Here is a 21,948-nt window from a genome sequence, read left to right on the forward strand (position 1 = left end):
GAAGCTTTTTCTACAATATTTGCAAATGGACAAGAAAAATGACCACATACAGTGCATTCTGAATGATGGTGCATTCATCACAGCATCATCTTCAGATGTCTTTGCAGATTTCGCACTGCAGTTTTTACCCATCTGGGTAAATATTTATGTGGGGATGGGGAAGGTTCTTGTTTGCGAATGCACCACACTGATTGCAGAGCTCCCTTTTCTGGGCAGTCCTTAGATCAGAGACAGGTCTGGAGTAGAAAACATGTGCCAGGGAAGCACTGAGACAAGTATCAGCTTCATGTACCAAAATAATTATGCAGTGATTCCACACGACTGCTTCTTTTGACCTGGCTTTTCAGGAACTGAACTTTACTAAGGAAGATGAGACAGATGTTGTTGCAGCGTTTTGATAGTGGCACAAGCAATTAGCTCACTTCCTTTGTAGCATGAAGCTATTTTCTGCTACAGGGCTTAACCCTGGGAGTGCTGGTGTTTTCCTTAACATCCCAACTAAGCAGTACAGTGTTTATTCAGGAATGCTTTTGCATCTGCACATGCTACTGCAATCCTCTTCTCTTCCTGAGGCTGTTCTGCAGTCTTCTCTTCCCTGAAGTTGCTTGGTATTTGATGACAGTAGCAAAGGAGGGACTCTGGTGCCTGTGCTTCCAAAGCATAGTCCCTTCTGCCAGCTTTTTGCTGAGCTCTTTTCCATTTTCATGGGGCATTTTATCATCACTGATGCTCCTGTGGTTAGCCAGACAGAGTGGTGCTCCGGGTCTGCAAGTCAACGCAGTTCCCATCTTTGAGCTGTGTTGAGCTAAGGAAGTGGATATTTGTATGCATTGAGGCATCATGGAGAAAAGAGAATGAAGTTAACTCGTTGATCAGACAGCAAATTGAGTTTCTAGACAGCCTTGATCATTGTATAGATCAGGAGAAAATAGAGGAAGTTTCATATAAACAACACCACCACAATTCTGTTTTGTAAGGAAAGCCAGAGTTGTATTTTTACCCTGACCTAACAAAGGAGGAGGAAGGAAACTGTTTTGCTGAAACAAGCATTTTATATTGGACTATGGATACACTTTTCTCTCTATGTTTGTGTGTGTGCATGTCCCAGCAAACTCAACAGCACGTTCATTTGCATGAAATGCATTTTCCTGGAGGCACGTAGTCAGCATGTGCCATGGCAGGAGGAAAAAGATGTGCCTAGCACTACTTAAATGCTGGTGAAAAAAGCATGGCATTTTAGTCAAAATAAGCTAAAGTGTCTCATAACATTGTGGTTGGTATTTGCTATTTCTGCTGACATTGGGTACTGGATAAGCAATCTGCCTGGTTTGGAAAAGTGCAATGTAGATAAAATACGAGAGCAGCCCATTTATTGTGTGTATGAGACAGTGTGGCCTCCAAAACCAGAGAGAGTCAGACAAAACTGAAAATCTGCAGATTTTGGTCTTTCATTTTAAAGGGCCTAGTCCAGCCCTTGTAAATTAGGCATGGAGGGCTCCCCAGCTGGGAGGTGTGGGAAGCCAGCATGCAAAAGAGGGAGAGGCTTCAGTCGCCTCCTGCCAAAGCCTGGCTGGTGGTGGCCTGCAGGTGCAGTGGCTTTGGGTTGCAGAGTGTTCAATGTAGGTCTGCAATGCCAGGTACAGCCCCTGTGGGCTGTGTGTGAGGCTGGAAGGCGTGGGGCTCCCAGCAGCCTGGATGCAGGATTTGTCTTTGCCTTAGAGCCCGTGTGTGATGGTGGGCAAATCACTTCAGCTCCATGTGCCTCACTGCCCTTTTCTGTGGACAGACTGTGGCTTGTGCCTTCTGTTTTGGTCCATTTATATTACAGGGCCCAGGGGTAAAGGCAGTGTTTCAGATGATGTGTGGACAGAGCCCAGCAGAAGAGGCTGGTGAAGACTAATGGGAAATACAGGGATGGGGGCCATCATCAGCTTCAGACCGTGCTGTCTTCCCCATGCAAAGTCTAGGAAAGGAGTCTCTGTTGATGGAATGGCAATGGTTGTTCTTTTCTGCATGGAAACTGAAATAGGTACAATACCTGGAATAAAACCATCTAGAAGATCAGTTGCCAGATTGATTTCTCAAGCTAATAAATCCTTGGCTGCACTTGCTGTGTTAAAATATATGTTCAGGCAAGATTTGTGATCAGCTCTTAGGAACAAGAGAGCAAAGGGAAAAAACAGGTTGTTCCAAGATTAAATGTTTTACATTTGACATCTTTAACTGACTTATTAATAACTTTTTCTTTTAGGATTATGCTACATATTATTTCTAATGAAGTAGTTGTAGACTATCCCTTCTAAAAAAAGACACAAAGCACTGGTCAAGGGAATCTGGGTGTTCTGGGTCAAATGCCTGCTTCTAGAACTTCTAGTCATATGAATGTCCTTCTCCACACCAAAATCCCACAGAGGTGACACGACTTAGAAGGCAAATGCAAGTGCACCATACTGCCTGCCCTCCCATGTGAAAAAGTAAGTTGTGGCAACCCAAACACATCAGTATGGTTGCATTTGTACAAAAACGGTTACTGCTCTGTATGGGGACATTCAGCATTTCCAGATGTTCAACAGCTTCCTCAGAACAACTGCTAGGCAACTAGAATTCCTGGCAAAATGCACAAAATCCTTAAATGTTGTTCAGAAAGAAATCATAAGCAAAAAGAAAGAAAACATCTGTGGGAAAACCTGAATGTATGTTAGGTCCAGGCTGCATTCTCAGTCAGGGAGGCTGAATGTATGGCAGACAGACCTTGCACAGCCCTTCAGGGAAATTCATCCAGCCTGGGGCTTATTCCAGGTACACTTTTTTTCCCAGGGGACCATACCACCCCTCTCCCTTGTGAACTGCTGCTACTCTGCTACAGAGTAGTTTTTGGGCAGGCAGTGGGTGCAGCTGCTGCATCAAATGTGTGTACAGCAAATCCAGTCCTTCAGGGGAGCACAGGCACCTGCTGAGGCCAACAAGTGAGAAGGGTGACGGCACAGCTTAGCATGGACCCTAGAAAAATAAGTATGACAGGGTCAGGAGCATGCAGGTGTTTGGGTTTTGGGAGTGGATGATTGAAGTATTATTGCAAAGTGCCATTCTGAGACCCTCGCTGTCTTGATTGATGTCTCATTTGAAATCTCCTTCTTGCTTGAAAGAAAAAAGCATGAAAGCACATAGTTAATTCTCTTGAAGTGCAGTGCTTTAAAGCTGCTGTTCTCTGTTGAACATCACTGGCTCAATAAAGATTCATCATGTCAGATGTAGTTCCTATGAGTGGTCAGTGTATTGTTGCTCCGGTGATTTTATATTTTCTTGCCATTTAAGTAGTTATGGAGCATGGAAAAACGCTTCCTTGTTTCATATCAAAGGGCCAATACTTGATGTAGGCAGCAATTAATCAATGGAATAATTTGCTTTACTGAAATGATGTGTTTTATAAATAAGTTAGTTTTTATATGCAAGTCTTTCAAGAAAGCAGTGCACACAAGGATAGCTGGTGTCAGCATTTTTTAATCCTGAAATGACCGAGTTTCTCCTTACAGACACCAAACTTAGCTTCTTCTAAGAAACTTCTAGGCATAAAACTATTTCTGTACTTCTTAAAATATGCCATATTTTTGGTGTTTTCCAGGGAGAAGACTCTGAGACAGGCTGCCAATACTGTATGCAGCTGTTGGCTTATGAAGGCCAAGAGATCTCAGTTTCTACACACATATTAAAACCTTTGTATATCTAGTACTAAAAATCTGTGGACCAGCTCCTGATCTCACTAATGTTAACAGCAGTATTTGTGTCAAAACAAACAAGAAGAAAACATAACTAGCATCTTAGGATTGCCTGTCTGTCTATATACTCTACCACTGTAGCATTGTCTTTCATGTTGTGTTGTTAAGTGATGGAAACTTTTACCAAGTCCAAACTTAAATGCTTCCAAAGCCTTTTTCAGTTTTGGAGAACAGTTGTATAAAGTTATTCTTGGAATAATTTTCTCCTTTATTTATTATTATGTGCTACCCAGTAGACATCTAATTATGAGGCACAGGATACTTCCCATTCTAGGAGGATATATATAGCACTTCACTGGATGTTCTTCAGAGTCCATTTTCATTACAATAAGTGAGGTGTTTACTTGCTTGAATCCCTTGGGTCTTAAAAACAAGATAAATAAGACAAAGAATGAAGTTCAACACTGAACAGCCAATATACCCTGTTACTCTGTGTGAATGCTTTTATATCACATCACAGGCTGTCCTTTTTTTTTTCCAGAGTGGATATCCAAGCTCTGGACCTGCATCAAGCACTCCTGCATTCAGGCCTGAGGATGAGCTGGAACATCTGACCAAGAAAATGCTGTATGACATGGAGAATCCTCCCTCTGATGACTACTTTGGTGAGCCATGTCACAAGTGTCCGTGGCCCTCTTCTGTATTTACTGGGTTCAATAATGGGAAGCCTGACAGCTGCACTGGTAACGTAGTGACACTCATGTTGATGGATGTGCTTTCCATGCTTGGGCTGGAAGTGTAATCATCCATAGGAATTCCTCTCTAATTTCAGCATAAATCTCATGCTCACTCACTGTATGTTTATAGTCTTTCTGGATATAAAGTTGAATTTTTCAGTGTCTGGTTCATTTTCACACCATCTGTCCCCAACTTCCAGGCTACCAGTCTGAATTCAGGTGCGGTCGCTGTCGTGCCTGCCTGCCCCATCCCTTCTCATTGCAGCTGCAGAAAAATCTGGCAGTGTAAATGTGTTCTGCTTCCAAGGCATGATCTTCTTTTTCTGTGTGCTGGCACAGATTAAAAGGAAATCCATTTTGAGTCAATCAGGTTGGTTATACATGGGGACCCAGAACTGGGTCCATCAAGTACAAGTAAGACAAATCTGGACTGATTGGTTCGTAACAGTGTCGTCTTCCTTGCCTGGAAAAAGATAAGCATCTAATTTCCTTCTTAAATGGTATAGAGTATAATTATCTTAGGCATCTATAGGTGTAGAATTATATCTTGCCTTTACATGAAACATGAGTGATAAGGCCTCTGAACTCTGCATTGAAGTCAAGAGTCTTGGGCACAATTGATGCATCTGCCTGTGTGCTTAGTTTCTTACAGGCTTGGGTAATAATGTTATTATGAAACAAACTGTTGTAGTTTGTAGCGTTAAAGACTGGGGCAGGCCATTCATTTTGAGTTCTTTATCTTCCTTTATTTCATCATTTCTTAAAAACTTCATTTAGATTGCCCCCAGGTCTATTTGCTGTAGAGTTTGCTTGGACCAAAACATTTCTGGCTTAAAGAAACTTTCATGGTCTGGTTTAATCAAAAAGTGGGTGGGACCATGGTTTCACTAACAAACAAGGATCTTGCAGTGGCAAGGATCTGATAATATGAGAAGGTTACGGTGTTCTCATCAAACAAACATTACCCTTGTAGGTGGGGTTAGTATCAGTCCCAATTCTCTCTCAGTACCTTCTACCTTCTGTGGGCCGTGCCCTAATACCCAAAATGTCTTCTCTGTAAATACCGATAGTCATCAGAGCTGATGAGTATCACAGATCTGAGGTGTGAGCAGTAATGGCTAACTGAAATAGCCAGGGAGCATTTTCTGCACTGCTGTGTTTGACTTCATCTCTGCTATTTGGGTTCACTCTCTGATGTTTTAAACACGAAGCAACAGCCAAATAAACATAACGTGTATTTAGCCATTAGCTGAGCAGGCAAGAGGGAGAAACTTTTTTCCTGCCCTCTTCAGGCAAATGGCTGAAGCCCTGAAGCATGAGATCTGATTACAGCAATTTTCTTAATGCAGAACTGTGTGCTAGGAATTGGTTGATGGACCAAAGCCCATCCAGTTTTCCTTTTAGCCCAAGAAGGCAGGCAGATAAACAGAGAAGATTCACAGTCTCCAAGGTCAGAAAGGACCTTGCCATTATACTGCCTAATATCCTACTCTCAGTTTCTCCCAGAAACATGATTGAATCATGACTTTAAAAAAAAATAAAGATCTAATCTTATCTTAAAAACTTCGAGCAATGGTGAGTCAACCACCTACCCTGATAAGCCGTTCTAGTGATTAATTTTCCTCACAGCTCGGAAATTGCTTCCTGAAGTGATGCTTTAGTTTTGTTTACCACTTGTATTTATGAAGCTGAAAAGCTCGGATTTTGCAGACTAATATTGCATGACTAAGATTGCTCTGCTCTGTTTTGAGAGGGTGGTACATCAAAGTTTCTTTATCCAAAAGGGATGCATAGCTGAAAGGGTTGGAACATAAAGTCTCTCGGTGTTAGGTGATCAGTTTGGCTATCAGATGGGAGGTCAGACCAATGCCACGCCAATAGCTCTTAATTCAGCAGAAGACGAGAAAATGGAAAGGAGGCTTCAGAGCACTCAGAAGTTTTGCCAGTGTTATTTGTATAAACAGTAGCATGATCAAAGATGGAACAATCATGCATGATGCACAGTGGGAAAATCAAACAACAGCCTTAGACCCTGGGCAGGTCATATGTAATTACAAACTGTGCCTGATTATCTTCTAATTGCACTGTGTGCCACTGAAATTCGTCTCTGAGGTGGTGTCCAGCCTTGGCATTCCATTCCTGATGTGCCAAAGAACCATGTGTTGGGCTAAACATCTGCTCGGCTTTCTAAGCATGCTGGGCCCCATACAGCCTTTTGGGAGCAGTATCTATCTAAGAAAATACAGAATGCTGGAGCACAACTGCTTTTTATGGTTAGGTACAAAGAGGTAGGCTTCCCTCATCTTCCTAGGTTTGTTCCAGCCCAGGCTCCTCCCCGGGTCTCAGGAGTCACAGTGGATGAAGGTTTCTGATATGGCAGTGCAGGCTGGGAATTTTGTACTAATTCTGGTTATGTCAGAACTAAATACCCATCTCTACTTAAGCTGTCAGCCAGTGCCTTTCAATAACTTCGTGCTCATGTGGAAAGAACAAATTAAGTGTAGGAGGCAAAAAAAGAGTCTTTCAACTTTGGTTAACTGTCTCAACCAATATCTCTGCCCTTGTTCTTTAGCTGTTTAGCATGGTAGTGTGGACAGTACAGGATTCATATGGCACATTGATCAAATAATCCAAAAAAGGACAAATGGGCAGAGACACTGACTCTGATTTGCATTAAATATCTTATGCCTGAGGTCTAAATGCCATGGTAATTGTAGCATACCAGATATCTGTCAGCTAATCACTTTTATTAGTTTGAATTTAGAAAACTGGATTTCAGCATATTAAAAGTTGTTTAAGAGCAGATAGGTTTTGAATTGAGGAATCTAATTAACCTTGCTAGAAAGCTGCAAGGCGTTAATATATTAAGTCGTGAAAATAATTTATTGGAATAATTACATTTGAACTGTCAGGCTGGAGAAAGGTCATTTTACTTGGTCTGCCAGCACTTTGGGATCTTTTCTGTAACAAACTTTCTTCTGCAAGTTCACTCGCCATATCTCTGGTTTTCGATCAAGCCATCTTGGTTCTGTAGTCAGCAGAATCTGCCCAGCAGTGGGCAGGGTGAAGATTCCTTGGGAAGGAAGAGGAGTAGGAATCACTGAAGTAGTCTCTTTGCCCTGGAAATGCTGTCTGGTACTGCTGGCAGACCCAGTGAGCTGAGCTGAGGAGCAGGATAGCCAGCACTTCCATCTCTGTGCTCACTGCACCTCTCTGCAGCTTCCTGGGTGGAGGCCACTGAAGGTGGTTTCGGAGTTGGGGGAACTGTTCTAGGCACTAGTTGCTCACACAAACACACACAGCTGGCGGCAGGGCATGGATCACGCTGCCCTCCTGGGGAGCCTGGGAGTGTGGTGGGAGCCAGGAGCAGCATGCTAGAGATGCTTGGGAGCAGCAAGATCACAGCTGGCAGCTGTGTGTTGCCAGGACTTATCACAGCAGCACGATCCCGTCGCTGGGAAATCCTCTAGCTGCCATTGGCAAGGCAGTGCTTAAGCATGGAAACAGCACTAGGCATAATAATTTAAAAAAAAATTCCTGTGAATTTTTAGGAGTTTAATGTGCATGTTGGGTATTCTGCCTAACTTAACTTTGTTAAGGCCACACTACTGTAATAAGCCTAAGCACCCCAATCCTTGGTATATGTCTCTTACCCGCCTGTAGTTTCTAGAGTGACTTGTGGAGTTACTACCCCTGGGAAATCCTTGGCAGGTGAGCAAATTGAAGTCTTTTAAGTCTAAGCTGCTCTTCCTTCTTGACTGATGATTCAGTTGCTGATCTGTGGTAGTTGGCTGTCTTTAATCAAATCCCTTTTTATTAGAAAGGATTCCCAAATGTCTTATGCTCTGTGCAGTAGGGATAGTTTCTCTCTATCACAGCCCTCCCTGTTGATAAATGTGCTATTGTAGACAGGCATGTCTGATTTGTTTGGAAAAAATAATACTTAGTGGAGTGGAAAGCGGGTAAGGTTGAGGGAGGAGAAATGGATACTTATAGGAGATTAAAATGAAACTATCAAAATTGTTTGTTGGCCGCCATGGGAAATTACAGCCCTTGATTTTGCATTTTAAAAAACCCAACCAAATACACACACACAAAGATCACAACTGTTCTGGACCACTGTTTAAAGTCTTATAGAAAGAAATGACTTCTGGCAGCTTATCAGTCTGTATCACCATGCAGACAGTGCTGATTAAGACTGGAAAAGTGCCATTGGGGCCCCTCATCTCCTGTTGCCTTCTGGACTATGTCCCAGCTGAGTCACTCCCCACAGCCGTTTCCCTGACTGGTGGGAAGAAACTCTCACTGGTATTTTACCATAAATGCTCAGAGCTACCAAAGAAACCAGCAGTTTTATGTATTGGTTAATGTAGCAGTCTCCTTTTGTAGTTCCAGCATGCTGTAGGGATGCACATGGGGAGAAGAGAGATGCTAAAATCATCCTGTGGGAAATACTCAGTTTGTACAGTAAAGGAATCTTGATTTAACTCTGAGCTGATAATTCAGGATATATAGGGTTTTTTGTGTATTTTCTGTGTACCCTGGCTTTGACAGTGGGAGAGATGGTGCAGAATTGAGTTGAAGAGCAAAGCTGAGAAACAGAAGGTTTGACTTCCTTTTCTACTTCTCATCTTGGCCTCTTGACCTGTGGCAGATCATTTTACCTCTTCAAACTTAATTTTTTTCCTTTTTCACCAAATTTGCCAGAAATGATTAGCAGCAGCAGTCATGTGTGTGTCCCCCATGGAGAAGCCTTCATCTCCAATGGCTCTTTGAGATGCCGGGTCACAGTTAAGATTAAAGAATGGTAAGTGTCACCAGTATTGAATCTGCCAAGGCTCTGCCAACCTTTCCCATCACTGGCTTTGCATCTCCATTAGGCTTCCACTCATAAGCTAAAAATCCTTCAATAGGACCAGAGACCTGGTGTCCAAACAGTGTTGAGTGTGTTCCCTAATTTTACTTCTTGAGAGGCAGGACATGGGTTAGCAGGTAGCAGTCCAAGTCAGGTATGGGAGAGAGCGTGGTTGAGTCGTAGGAGGTTCAGCTGAGGAGACACACTGGATGGTCCAGGTATGACTTCCTTTGGTTCATGGTGTCTTTGTTTCCTTTGACATGGCTCTGTGCACTGCACAGTTCTAGGGGCTCTAAACTGAACATGGTCTGTGTTGCATTTCAGTCTTGGTCAGGTATGTCTGCAACCTCTAAGAGGCGTAAGTAGCCACTTGGTTTCATCTGAATTACCACCAGAAAAAGAAACTGAAAGTTGTCATATCTTGCCTGTACTCTTAGATCTGTTCTGAAAAGGTTATCATTAAAAGAAGCATATTGTTATTACAAGAGCATAATTACTTTGTAATTTTTCCATGTAATGTGATGTGTCTTTTGTCTAAAGGCAGGGGTTCTGCTGCAAGATGGTGTCTGTCCTCATTTGAACAACATCTGGGTCAGAAAATAGTAGGTTAGACTTTCAACAACTGATGAGCCGACAGTCATTTTCTATTATGTAACCGCTCACAAAAGCAGGAAGAACAGACATATAATGGGGACCCTTTTCTCCATTGTAGTTCAAGTCATTATTTTTTATGTTCAAGCCATATTCCAGCGTTTGTGCACAGGCTACAAAGCCTGGGAGCAACTTCTGCTCAGGGAGGTCACAGTGCAGCACCAGCAACATCCAGCAGCCCTGTTGTGGCCTGCCGCAAGGGGAGTCACCCTCCCTCTGCTCCCCAGGGGCTTTAATTATCTTGGTAAATGGCTTTCAGAGCCTGTTTCTTCAGTCTCACTTCTGTCAATACTTGCCACCCTTGTCTAGCTTTTTTTTGGGGAGTCCTGTGCCTGCTGGCATCCTTGCACAGCAGGTGCAGGTAGAGTAGATTTATAAGGATAATCTCAATGCAACCTAGAGGCTGAATTTTGGCCCACAGTTTCAAAGGAAGAAGAGAAAAAGAGGAGGCCAGTGACTGGTTGGACTTATCTTTAGCCGTGCACTTATCTCTAGCCATGAGAAAGGCAAGAGGCTGTGAGCTCGTCTAAGTTGCTTCTCAAGCATTTGGAAGACTGGAAATGGATGCAAACGTTTGATTCTTCCTGATGTTGATCTAATCCACATCTTACTCTGTATTAATTCTGGGAAACATGTTTTATGAAACTAAGCACCTAGATCTTTTTATGCCAGGGATCTTAGCCTTATAAAGGCTTGAGTGCACATCTTTTAATGAAGATGCAGCAGATGTAGCAGTCAGAAATGAATGTTGCACTCCTGTAAGCCTTGGGCACCTGGCACCCACATGTGCCAGGAGGCAGGAGACTCACCTTCCTTTTTCCTCTTCTTACCTACACAAGAGTGGTCAAGACTTTGCATCATGAGTGTTTCTGAAGCACAGACACTTCAGAGACCACCACTACTTCACAGATGGGATCTAAATCTTACATCAAAACCCCAATTATGCTTTGTAACTGTAGGTCGTAAAATCCCAGCTGGAACAGGTAGCAAGCAGCATGACTCTCTTTTTTTAATTCCCTGGTTTAGCTTGGATTCTGGCAGTCAGACATAGATATATTCTTACTTTTAAACAGAACTGATTTTTGATGCAGAAGTTATTCAATGGAGAGTAAGTTCATAATACCAAAGTAGCACTTTATCAAAGTGTTTGCCATGATCACCTGTATGCTGTGAAAGAGAGGTGGGTTTCAGGCCATGAATGAAATTAGGTTTGTCCCGAAAGTTAGTAAATAAAAGCTGATAATTTCCTGTTGTCTTCTAAGAGGAGTGAAATGTGATAATGAAATTCAGGGGTGTGTCTTTCTAAAGTACAGCTGTATTCTACATGATTCTTGTGCATGTTTAAAAACTAACATAGCCATGAAAAAAAATAATCCATAAAGGTGGTAGATACTTGTTTTGTTGTGAGAGGGCCCTTAGTGTGCTAGGAGCTGTACAGATGGATAGGAAAGTTCATCCTCTTTCAGAAAAACCTTTGAACAATGATGAGGCTATTAGCCAACCCCCCATATTTAAGAGTCCTACATGAAAACAAACCAAATCTTTTTACCTTAATTTGACAAACAGTTCAAAGACAATCCAGTTTGTTCATGATGAATTTACAAAGTAAAGTAAACTCTCTGTGGACTGAAAGGGCTGAAGGATTGATAGTGAGCCATCAAGTCTTCAGCTGCAGTAGCTAACTCAGGTCATTAAAAAGCAAAAATGGGACCCACCTGCTGGCTGTTTCCTCTCCACATGAAATGTGGCTGGCTGGGCTCTGGGGGTTCTCTGTGGGGATGTCACATCACCCTTTGAAGCCCACAAATTGTGGTACCTGGAGGACCCCTAGTTGGGAATCTCCTTGATGAGGCCAGGAGCTGAAGATAGACTGTTAGTCTAGGACACGCAGGATGCAGAAGGTTGGTTCTCCTGTTTTATGGAGATGAGTGCAACCAGGAGTTTCCTCCATCCAGGATATCATAAACTCTAAATTCTCACATACAGATACTTTGAGAGGGAGTGTACATATGCGTGTGTCTATGAATGAGTGAGAATGTTTTTCTTGTCTGAATATTATAGAAATAATTTTCACTTCAGATAAAGCTTTGGAGTGTTTTAAGCCTCAAGACATTCTTTTGTCATGACTTGTAGCTAAGTTGTCAAGTGAGGCACAGGCATTCAGTTTTGGAGCTGGAGTTAGAAACCCTTCCAGCCATGCAGTCTTGGATAAATCTTTGTCCCAATAACATGGAAACAGTTTAATTTCTTTGTTTTGAGTTAGTTGTGTACATGACCTGGCAGAAATGAACCCGTTCTTTGCTTTTTAAAACTGAAAACAGCTCACCTGTCCTTTGAAGCTGGATGTACTAAATTTGCAGTTTGCTCCCATGTTCCATTCGGGCTCGTTGTGCTGCAGTAGCATCCAAGGCTGTGGTCACACTGTCCTATGTGCAAATTAAACATGGAGTAGGAACAGTGTGCTCCCCCAGAGCTCCAAAACTGAAAATATGTCAAGGACCAGGAAATTACTGTCCCTAATTTACAAACGAGGGGCTGACTGGCAGAATTAAGATGACTCACCCAGAGTCATGCCGAGATCCAGTCGTGAAGTGAGAATTGAGCCTAGAATTCCTTTGAGTTCCATGCCTTACCCAAAGCTGTGGCCACACTCTTTATTTTATGTGAAAATCAACCAGAATGGACTTGTGAGTCTTGTCTGATAAGAAATCACAACCAGTCTGAAGGCTCTTCCCAGCATGCAGAGCAGAAGCCCTATTTTCCAGGGTTAGTAACAAGGCTATGAAAATAAGAAAGGGGGGGGAAAGTGCTCCAGGATCACACTTGATCATTTTAACTGCTGTTAATATAATGTACCCACTAATGTTATCACACTTCAGCATTTAGATAGTTCAAGGCTATTAGGAAAATTGATAATTCACCATAGTAATCTGTTACTTTCCACTCTAGCAATCACTGTTCCATGGAAGTGGGGCACAGTGTGGCATTTGTTATTTCTTCTTCTGGTGGCATTTGTCTCATGCTGTCTTTTTTGATAGGGTGGTTTGTCTTTTGCTAGTAGCTTTTGGGGGTATTTTAGTGTCATTAACTCAAAATGAGTTATTTCCAGTGGGGGGAAAGGACAGATTTTATCTGAGAGTGAAATGTGGTAAAAAGAAGAATTAAACAGGACTGTCTCATTTGCTGAGTGTTCTCCAGCCTCTTCTGATGGAAATGCATCAAAACGGTTTGGTTTTTTTCGTTTTTTATAAGGAATTGCTTTGACTCAGATTCTGTGAGATGAATCATAACCCACTTTCTCATCCGAGATGCAAAAAAAAAAAATTCCAGCTCTGCTGTCAATGTCAGCATAATCAATACAGAGTGATTCTCAGTGGTGCAAAGAGGTAGGGGAGGATTAAAAGAATGAAAAGAATGAAAAGTAGCCAAACTTTCCTGCTGGTTTTAGTAAGCTGCACTGTTTTCATGTCTCCAAATGCACTTTGCTGTTCATCGTGTCATGTCATGAACGCATGTTTTCATGTCTCTGGCTACAAGCCAAGGTCACAACTGCTGCTCAAAAGTCATGAGACTGTCATCTCAAACTGGCAGGCAGATCATCCTGAGAAGCCAGCCCTGGCAGACATTTAGGATGGTACAAGCAGCCAAGAGTAAACCTGTTTTGATTTGTGAAACCTGCAGTTGAGATGTCCCCTGCCTGGACTGTGCCAGCACAGATTGTGTCAGCTGAGCAGGAGAGAGTGGCAAAGCACCGTGCCTGTCCCATGGCCCTGCCTGAGCCAGCCCCACTGAGGGAACTGGAAAATGTCAATAGCAATAGGATCACTCTGTGTGCAAAGCGGAGATGGGAGACCAATCTGATCCCTTGTCACCAGCTTTCATTTAGGAATTGGCTCATTTGCTTTTTTTTTTGGTTTTTTTTCCTTGTGTGTCTGCCAAGACATGCACAGAGATGTAGAAATAATTACTTCTGAAAGTGTGAGCTAAGAACCAAGCCTCTGAAAAACTGTATTCACAGCACCAGGGTCAAAAGGGGACAGCACAGGTAGTGACATGGGTTCTGACAGTTGACAAAATGTACCTCCCCATTGAACACAGTTGTTCAGTAGAACACCCTGGCAATAGCAGACCCATTTGGAGAGAGTTTACAGGTGTGGGTACAACCATCTTCCGCAGCCTAAGGCACTGTCCACTGCTAAAGACAGCTAGATGTGGGATGTGAATTATTTTTTGTAGATCCATCCAAATCACTGTCCCAGCCATGCTAAACTGTCTATTTAAAGCTGTGGATCAGGCTGTGTTCAGTTAGCAGCAGTGTTGAACTTTAATATACAATTTCCTCAACAAATTCTGGTTCCAGACAATATCTTGAGAGGTTAATAACTTACTATCTGCTCAATACGTGTTCTGATTCTCTCTGTACTGTCAGGGACAGGCTGGGCAGATGATGTGCTGCGTTCTTTGTGAGTGCAGGTTGAAAGAAGGGATACTTTTTGTGGGGGTTTTAATTGCTTTTATTGTCATTTAAAATTACACTTGAAAAAAACCCAGCTTTTTAAATGTCTATTTCCTCATTGTGTGCTTGCCGTGAAAGGCAAGTGAATTCAGCATGTGACTGTCAAAAAAACTGTAGAAAACCTGAAGCCTTTCACCTTCAATTTTCACTTGTGTTGATGAATGGCTGGGACATCACAATATTGACTTTCCACTCTTTTTAGTGCAGAGTTTGTAATCACATGAGATAAGGAATTGTGTTTGGCTGAGCTGGAGGGAGACATTTAGAAAGAACTCTAATGTGGGTCCTTTATGCTGTGCAGAGGACTGTCATATGAAGCCAGCTCTTCTGGACAGGAAAATCCTAGCAATCATCACTGCCAATGTGGAGCTAATTCTGGTCATATGTTCTTGTTGTCATCTCCACAAGCTGGGCAGCTGCTTCTCATTTCTGTCCCGTGGCTGAAATTAGTGAGAATCCTAAAATGCATAAATAAATGTGTATGTGTACATATATAGAGAGAGTGTAGGATACCACCTGGAGTCTTGATTCTAATGGTGTTCCTTTCTTTCCCATTTTCCATCTCAACATCTCACATCAACTGATCCAGCTTTCGATACCTGCGCAAGAAGTGTGACTCTCTCCAACACTGGCAAATCTGATGTGTGTGTTTAGAGGAGGGAGGAAGGTATGGTGGAAGGGCAGGACTGGGGAAAGTATAGCTACAATAATAGGGTAGAAGGGCAGGACTGGGGAAAGTATAGCTACAATAACAGTGGATGTTTGGGTGGGACATTTTAAAAAACTCCATTGTTTAGCTGTAGATGCCTAAAACCATTATCTAAAGATAAAATGGCAAAGCACAGGCTTCAGTGTGCTGTGCTTGTGTAGTTCCATTAGGCCACTACTGATGCTAAAACCACTATCACCTCTTATTCTGTGTATATTCAATTTCCATGCAAGGCAACCAGAAGGGGAGGAGAGTGAAAAATGGAGGTTGCTCATGGTCAGATTTATTTCTACTGTTTCTTCACAGGCAGAATTCAAAAGGTGAAGGAAGTGGAGTGTGTGCACTGCAGATGTACACAGCTGGTGTATTGCCATCTCCATGGCATCCCTCTGTCAGAAGGGTGGCTGAGGAAAGCCAGAAGGTCTGTGTCAGTTACATGGCCAGTTCCCAGTGAAAGCTTGTCACTCTCTAGATTGAGTGAGGAATGGAAACTGCTCTGTTCACTCACACAGGGAAGAGTCACATACTTTTTGAGGGCTTAGGCAAAAAACCACACTGATAATGCAAGTTTTAGGAGCTTCATCAGGAGGGTAAGAGACAGGCTTTGGAAAAGAGGCCACCCCCAAACTTATGGCAGAGGGACATTGCTGCTCTGGCGTTGGGGATCAGTGCCCTGAGCTAGCTCTGGTCATGCCTGCTCATGAGTAAAGGGCTTTTTGTTTGTAAGGCCCATTGATCTAAGTGTGGCTTGGTCTTTTAAACAAAAACAATACTTCATAGAAAGCCAATTAGTCTTGGGATCTTGGTGGGTTTTCTGTTATTTCTTTGTTCTGATTACAGCAGGACATTGGGTGAGGAGCCATAACTGTTTCAAGTCTACCAGACTCCACTTCCTTCTGTTTTGTACAATTGCAAGTCTTGCTGCCTATTGCCCTTTGCAGCACAACTTTCAGGGAAGACAGGGTGGCTGACCTGTGGCCTTGAGTCCTTTTTAAGTGACAGAAGTCCTGGTACTATGAATAACAGCTGTTATGCAGCAAGTAGGAATGGTGTGCATCCAGCAAATGTCTGATTACGAGAGCTGTTCTAGCCTAGAGAAATTGCAGAACAATTTGTTCAGAAGAACCAACATTCCACAGGATGATGTTTTGGAGCATGGTCTAATTGTGACACGTAGTGGCTCACATCTCAATAGGTTGATGAGAAGATGCCCCAACTGACATCGGCTTGGCTAGAGGTCTGGCTGAGTAAATACTGCCTAAACTCTTAGGACATCAGTGTGTGCAGATGCTTCGTTCTTGTGCTCTGGGGACAGGGGAGAACAGAACAATATGCAGCACAAGTAAGACTGCAAAATGAGATATTAATATTGTTTCCCCATGGCAATTTACTAATTTTGTGTCACTCTTAGGTGGGAATATTGCATGGTGACCCTTCTTACCTCAGACAGGGCTCATCTGCATGAAAAGAAGTTCTTAAGTCTTTAGTCTGTGATTTCCAAAATGGCAGTCTCTCTCTTTTTTGCTACGGAGAGGTTCCTTTGACTTTCTCATGAAGCAATACTGGAATTCAGACTGTTTTTCAGGTGTTCTAATGTTTGGACGTGGATCTGAAGCTTATCTCGAACTGTTCTGGAGTCATCTGGTCTACAATATGGTTGTAGACTTCCCACAAGCTACATAATGCATTTTGTTTTGTAGATCCTCGTCTGTGCAGAGGCTGCAGAGGGGATGTTTAGAACAATGGAAAACTATGAAAGCAATTTCCAAAACGTTTGAAGTCTCAAAAGGTTGCATTGAGTCTCACGTTTCTGCAGTTCTGAAGGTTTTTGTAAGTTGTAGCTTTTCACTGGGACAAAAGTCTCCCACACTTTTTCCTATGCTGGGGTGTGAATAACAGCCTCCCTGACCTACCTATCACATCTGACTTTGTCAACATAATAAGGCTGCATCATTTTATGTGCAAGTAGAAACCAACTGACTTAAACCAGTGTTGGCTTTCTGGTGTTGATCATAAAATTCAAAAGAAGTTGACTAAATTTACATCAGCTAGAATCAGGCTTGGTATAAACTGTCCCTATGTGTACGTCAGATCTAAATTTGGAGGTCTAGTGGATTTCAAATTATTCCATTATCACATGTAAACAAGTCCATCAGTTTTCCCTACTGTCACATCAAAGTGCTTAATGAGGATTGGATACCCTTACTGTTTTCACAGTGAACTCCCATGAATGTAGGAAACCAGTTAAGAGCACCATGAAAGTTCAGAGCACAATGATTTGCCAGCTTCACTCATACAGAGTTGCCGTCATTGGTATGGCATGTTCAGGACATTTTCCAACACCAAGTTTTTGGCAAACACTTACAATCTCTGCTGCTGATGGCCTTTTCTAATGCCCGCTCAAGGACATTGGACTGGCAGAAGTCATCATGAGATCTGGATATTGAATCAGTCTTTTCCAATTGGTTCAGCTCTGTCATAAGAATGGAAAGCTTTTGGGGTTTCAGTTTCCATTGGCACAAAATTTTCAAGTCATGAATTGTATGAATAATTCAGGAGACAGGGATTGGTGCCCTTAGCATGGAAGCCAATTCAGGAAGAACCTTCCATCTTAGAAGTGTGGTGAGTAGTATTTTGAGCATGCCTTTGTAGATGCTGGTCAACATCAGAGCCTCCTCATAGAGGATTTAAGGTGACATGTCAGGACACTCTTTAATCGTGATAAATATGGATCAGTACTCACAATTCTCGTGTCTCCTACTGTTAGTCAACAGGCCCTAGACCACCACCTCAAACAGATCAGACTTAGTTCCACTAAAGAGCTTGGCTTTATGGTGTTTTTTTTAACTTACTATTTTTTAAGCCTTGCTAATTTTGAATCAAAAGCTGTAGGATGTGTGAGAGTGACACATTCAATTGTGCAGATGGATTTCCACATACTTTCTTTAAATAAAATAATAATTGTTATAAATAAGTATCTCATATTTTGCACTAATTCACCTGTAAAGGAGGCCAAGCAAGAAAACTTTGATATCCTTATGCAGCAAGCTCTGAGAACGTGGCAATCAGGTGAGAGTAATGATCTGTGGATACTTGATTACAGTGCTCCATCATGGACTCCAGATGAAGCATGTGCCACTGGGAGGTTATTTTTGAAATTACTTTCCATCTACCCTGGCCAGTAAAAGCAGGTCCCATGACCCAAAGGAGGAGCAGAATTGTAGTTATTGCTTAATTACATCCGTCTAATAAATACTGTGTCACCAACATCAAATGACATTTTAAAAGGACTTTTGCTGTCAATACCAATGTCACATTTTAAGGTTATGACATATGTGGTTATTCTGAATAGGAGCAAACATTGAATGTCCCCTGTAGAATCAGAGTGCTTCTTCATCCCAGGTTGTAAAGTTCCTGTTTCTTGTCCAAGAGAGTAAACAAATACTGGACCTTCCTTGTACCTGGTTGGAAAGGTCTCAGATTTTGGGGTGAAGAAGGAAACCTCTGTCCAGTAGGTTGCTTTAATGAGGAAAAAAACTAGCATTAGTTGATTCCAGGTACTGAGAAATTTGGAGTGATGGAATTCATTGCAAGGAACAGTGGATGCTCGGCCTACAGGTGAGGTGGTTTCCAGTGGCTGAGGGATGTGATTTATGGCAGGGCTGCTGTCAACACACAGACAGCGCGTGTTTCAAAACAGCAAGGAAGCTTTGGGCTGGTGCCGGATTGCGAAAGGCAGGGTTTTCAAAAGACCTTTAATAAATGAGGTGCTGGTTGAAAATTGGTGTGACATCTTCTACTGCAGCCAGGCACCTTTGAAAACCTCAGGCCTTAACGTTGTTGGGCCTGTGAGAGCTGCCATTTGTTCAGGACACTACTCTTTGTCAGATCCAGCCTTTCCTCACTTTTTTGTTCTTTTTTTTCACTTTTGGCAGTGGGAAGATAAGTTCCCTCCCTGTTTTTTGGGGTTTGTCAGATGTTTTTCCCCAGGCAGGCATGCAGGAGGCATTCCAGGTTGGTAGGCCAGAGCCAATAGTACAGGAAGCATCTCTGTCTCAAAACTTTGCCATTACTCAGGCAATTTCATCTTCACCACTGAACAGAGCCTTTGGTAAAAATCAGTTCATGCTATTGCCTTCCCAGTGAGGCAGAGAAAAGCTGCCAAATACCAGCTGGAGCACAGTCAGGCTATGGAAGAGTGAATTGTGTCATTCATGCCCAGCTGTGGATGTGATTTTTGGCTGGACTTGAGTCTGCTCAACACACTGATGGTGCCTGTCCTGGGCTTATGAAATGGATTGGCTGGGCAGGGGGGCAGAAGTGGTTTGAAGTGCCCTTGTGCAACATGGACCCAGTTGGAGATTAAACTCTTTTTGAAAAGGGACATTGTTTGCTCTGTGTTTGTCCTGCACCTAACATCCCAGAGCTGTGCCCCACTGCTTGAGCTCCTTGAGCCTTCTTTCATGCTGGAAGTGGCAAACCCAACCACAGTCCTTTGGGAATGTGATAAAAGATAACTCAATTTTTGGCCTAGACATAAAGACTGCTGTCTATATCAGTGTGAGTCCCTTCTGACTGCACTCTTGGTTCAGCTCTGTAAGAAAGCTGAAAGCTCAGGAGAATTTGATGTATGTTTAAGGTGTGCTTGCACTGAGCAGCAGCATGAGCCTGTGGACAGCCAGTCGCTGGTCCTCCCCAGCTGGAGGAGTGGCTGGGAGAAGCTGCGTGAACCCACTTGGTGCACAGCGAGCACCAAGCCTCTGGGGAGAGCAGCTCATCTGGCCTACATCTCTGCTCTGTGTTACAGCCACTGCTTATGGACAGGGCCAGGTTGAGCAGCCCCTGAAATCACCCTGCACTGCTCTACCAGCAAGGCTGATCTCCTGAGTCGGGGAGGGGGGCAGGCTGGGACAGCATGCTCAGAGAGACACCTGCCAGGGGACCCAGATGTGCTGGGCAGAGCTGCCCACACAGCTGCTGCCTGGGGCTGCTGCCACTGGCACCCCCGGTAATGACAAGGTATTTTTCGTGGCTTTCCAAAAGAGGATCCTGAAATTTGGTGCATTGCAGAACAAGCCTAGTGGGCCAGAGGATAGCTCAGGAAATGTCCCCCTGCTCGTGGCCCCTGATGAGGGTGGGAGGAGGAGTGATTTCTGCCTGGTATCCTGCCTTCCTTTCCCTGCAGGAGATTCATACAAGCATGGTTGCTCACCTTGTGTGCCATCATATATTTGGTGTTTTCACTGTCCAGGGTTTATCTAGCAACATGGCTTTGCAACTGCGAGTGCAAAGGGAGTGGCTCAGTAGTTGTTGCAGTTGGGATCACCAAAACTGCCAAAATTTGTCTGGTCTACTGCTCAGCCAGCAACTGTTTCCCTTGCTAAGGTCCTTCCTAGGAGGGGTAAACTCTCACAGAATTTGGGATAAGTTGCCTGCAGAGAGGTTTCCTGTCAGCCCCACTAGGATTTGGCTGGTAGCCTCACCTTCTCCAGGGCTTTAGCAGAGCTGCTGAGGTTGTTCCCTGGAAGCCAGGTATTGGTAACATCTCACTAAAAAATAAGATTTCAACATTAGTGATGTGTTCCAAGGAGAAGAGGCATTTTTGGTTTAGAAACTCTCACTTTCCTATGAAAATAAAATACAATAAAATAAGAGGTTTCTCAGCTTTTGAAAGCATGGGAAAGGCCCACTTTCTTACAGCCTTTATGAATTTTGCCCAATTTTTATTTTGAAAGAAAAGAAAAAAGTGGTTTCTATGTGTCTTGCTTTTTTAACTTACTGTATGCAATCAGTTTGCTCTGAAGGAGAGGAGTAATGGCACAGGAATGTGAGGGACTTCTGTAAAAGTATGATTTTTTAAAGTTTTTTTTTTTACCAAATGAAATGATTGCACTCCTTAGTTAAGTATTTCTTGGCTGGGGTTTTTTGTGCAAATCGGTGCTTTGAAAGTCTTGCCCCCGAACACGAACGCGCTTTTAATTAAAAAGAATAATTATGAACTGTTACTTCTTTCAATCCAACTCTACACTTGCAGCTTAAAGCTACTTTTCTTTACCATACCCGTGCCTAGTTCAGCCCAGGCTGGGAGCAGTAGGGAGGGGAGGCAGGTAGCAGGGAGTGCCCAGCACACACCCTGGGACACGGCACCGCCTTTGCCGCGTTGGAGAGCCCGGCCGAGACAGGGGCTGGAGGAGGAATTGCTGTGGCTGCCAGGGACACCCCCGTCCTGGCAAAGCTGCGCTAACAGCTCGTTCCTCTGCTTCCCGAGCCCGGCTCCTCAGTGGATATACAACCGTAGTCTCTGTCACCTGGCAGCTTTCATCGGCATTAAAGGAAACATTTCTAAAGGAAATAGAGTACATTTTACTCTCTGCCTTGCATTTCCTTGATCGTTTAGCAAAGGGAGGAATGTTTCCTCTCTCCCGCTCTTCTTTTCACCCTCTTTTTCTTTTTTTTTTTTTTTTTTTAAATCTCCAGATGTTAGCGGGGCTCTATTTCAAGCCGTTTGCACATGGTAAAACACGTGCCAAAAAGTTGACACAATGTAACAACAACAACAGAAAAAAAAAAAAAGGCGATGCATGCTGCAAAAAAGGTGTCTGGGACCTTAAATATTGTAGAGCATCACTGACCCCCACTGGGCTGGCACGCTCACTGCACATCATCCACCTTGGGGACTGGTACCTCATCGATGTGTGGGGCTCAGGGACACGCTTGCCTGCGAGGGGGGGCATCTTCCATTCGATCCTGTACAATTGGTGTAG

At 43.2% G+C, this 21,948-nt stretch overlaps 1 protein-coding gene across 1 annotated transcript in view; it reads left to right on the forward strand.

Annotated features, from left to right (window-relative positions):
• The window catches only part of LPP (LIM domain containing preferred translocation partner in lipoma), a 313,431-nt gene that overhangs the window by 225,137 nt on the left and 66,346 nt on the right, over positions 1 to 21,948 (forward strand). Inside the window, exon 9 of the mRNA XM_017726845.1 lies at positions 4,258 to 4,381. Coding sequence (XP_017582334.1) covers positions 4,258 to 4,381 — 124 coding nt within the window. The remainder of the gene's footprint in view (positions 1 to 4,257; positions 4,382 to 21,948) is intronic.

This window comes from Corvus brachyrhynchos, unplaced genomic scaffold (assembly GCF_000691975.1).
Source record: "Corvus brachyrhynchos isolate BGI_N302 unplaced genomic scaffold, ASM69197v1 scaffold162, whole genome shotgun sequence".
NCBI lineage: Eukaryota > Metazoa > Chordata > Aves > Passeriformes > Corvidae > Corvus > Corvus brachyrhynchos.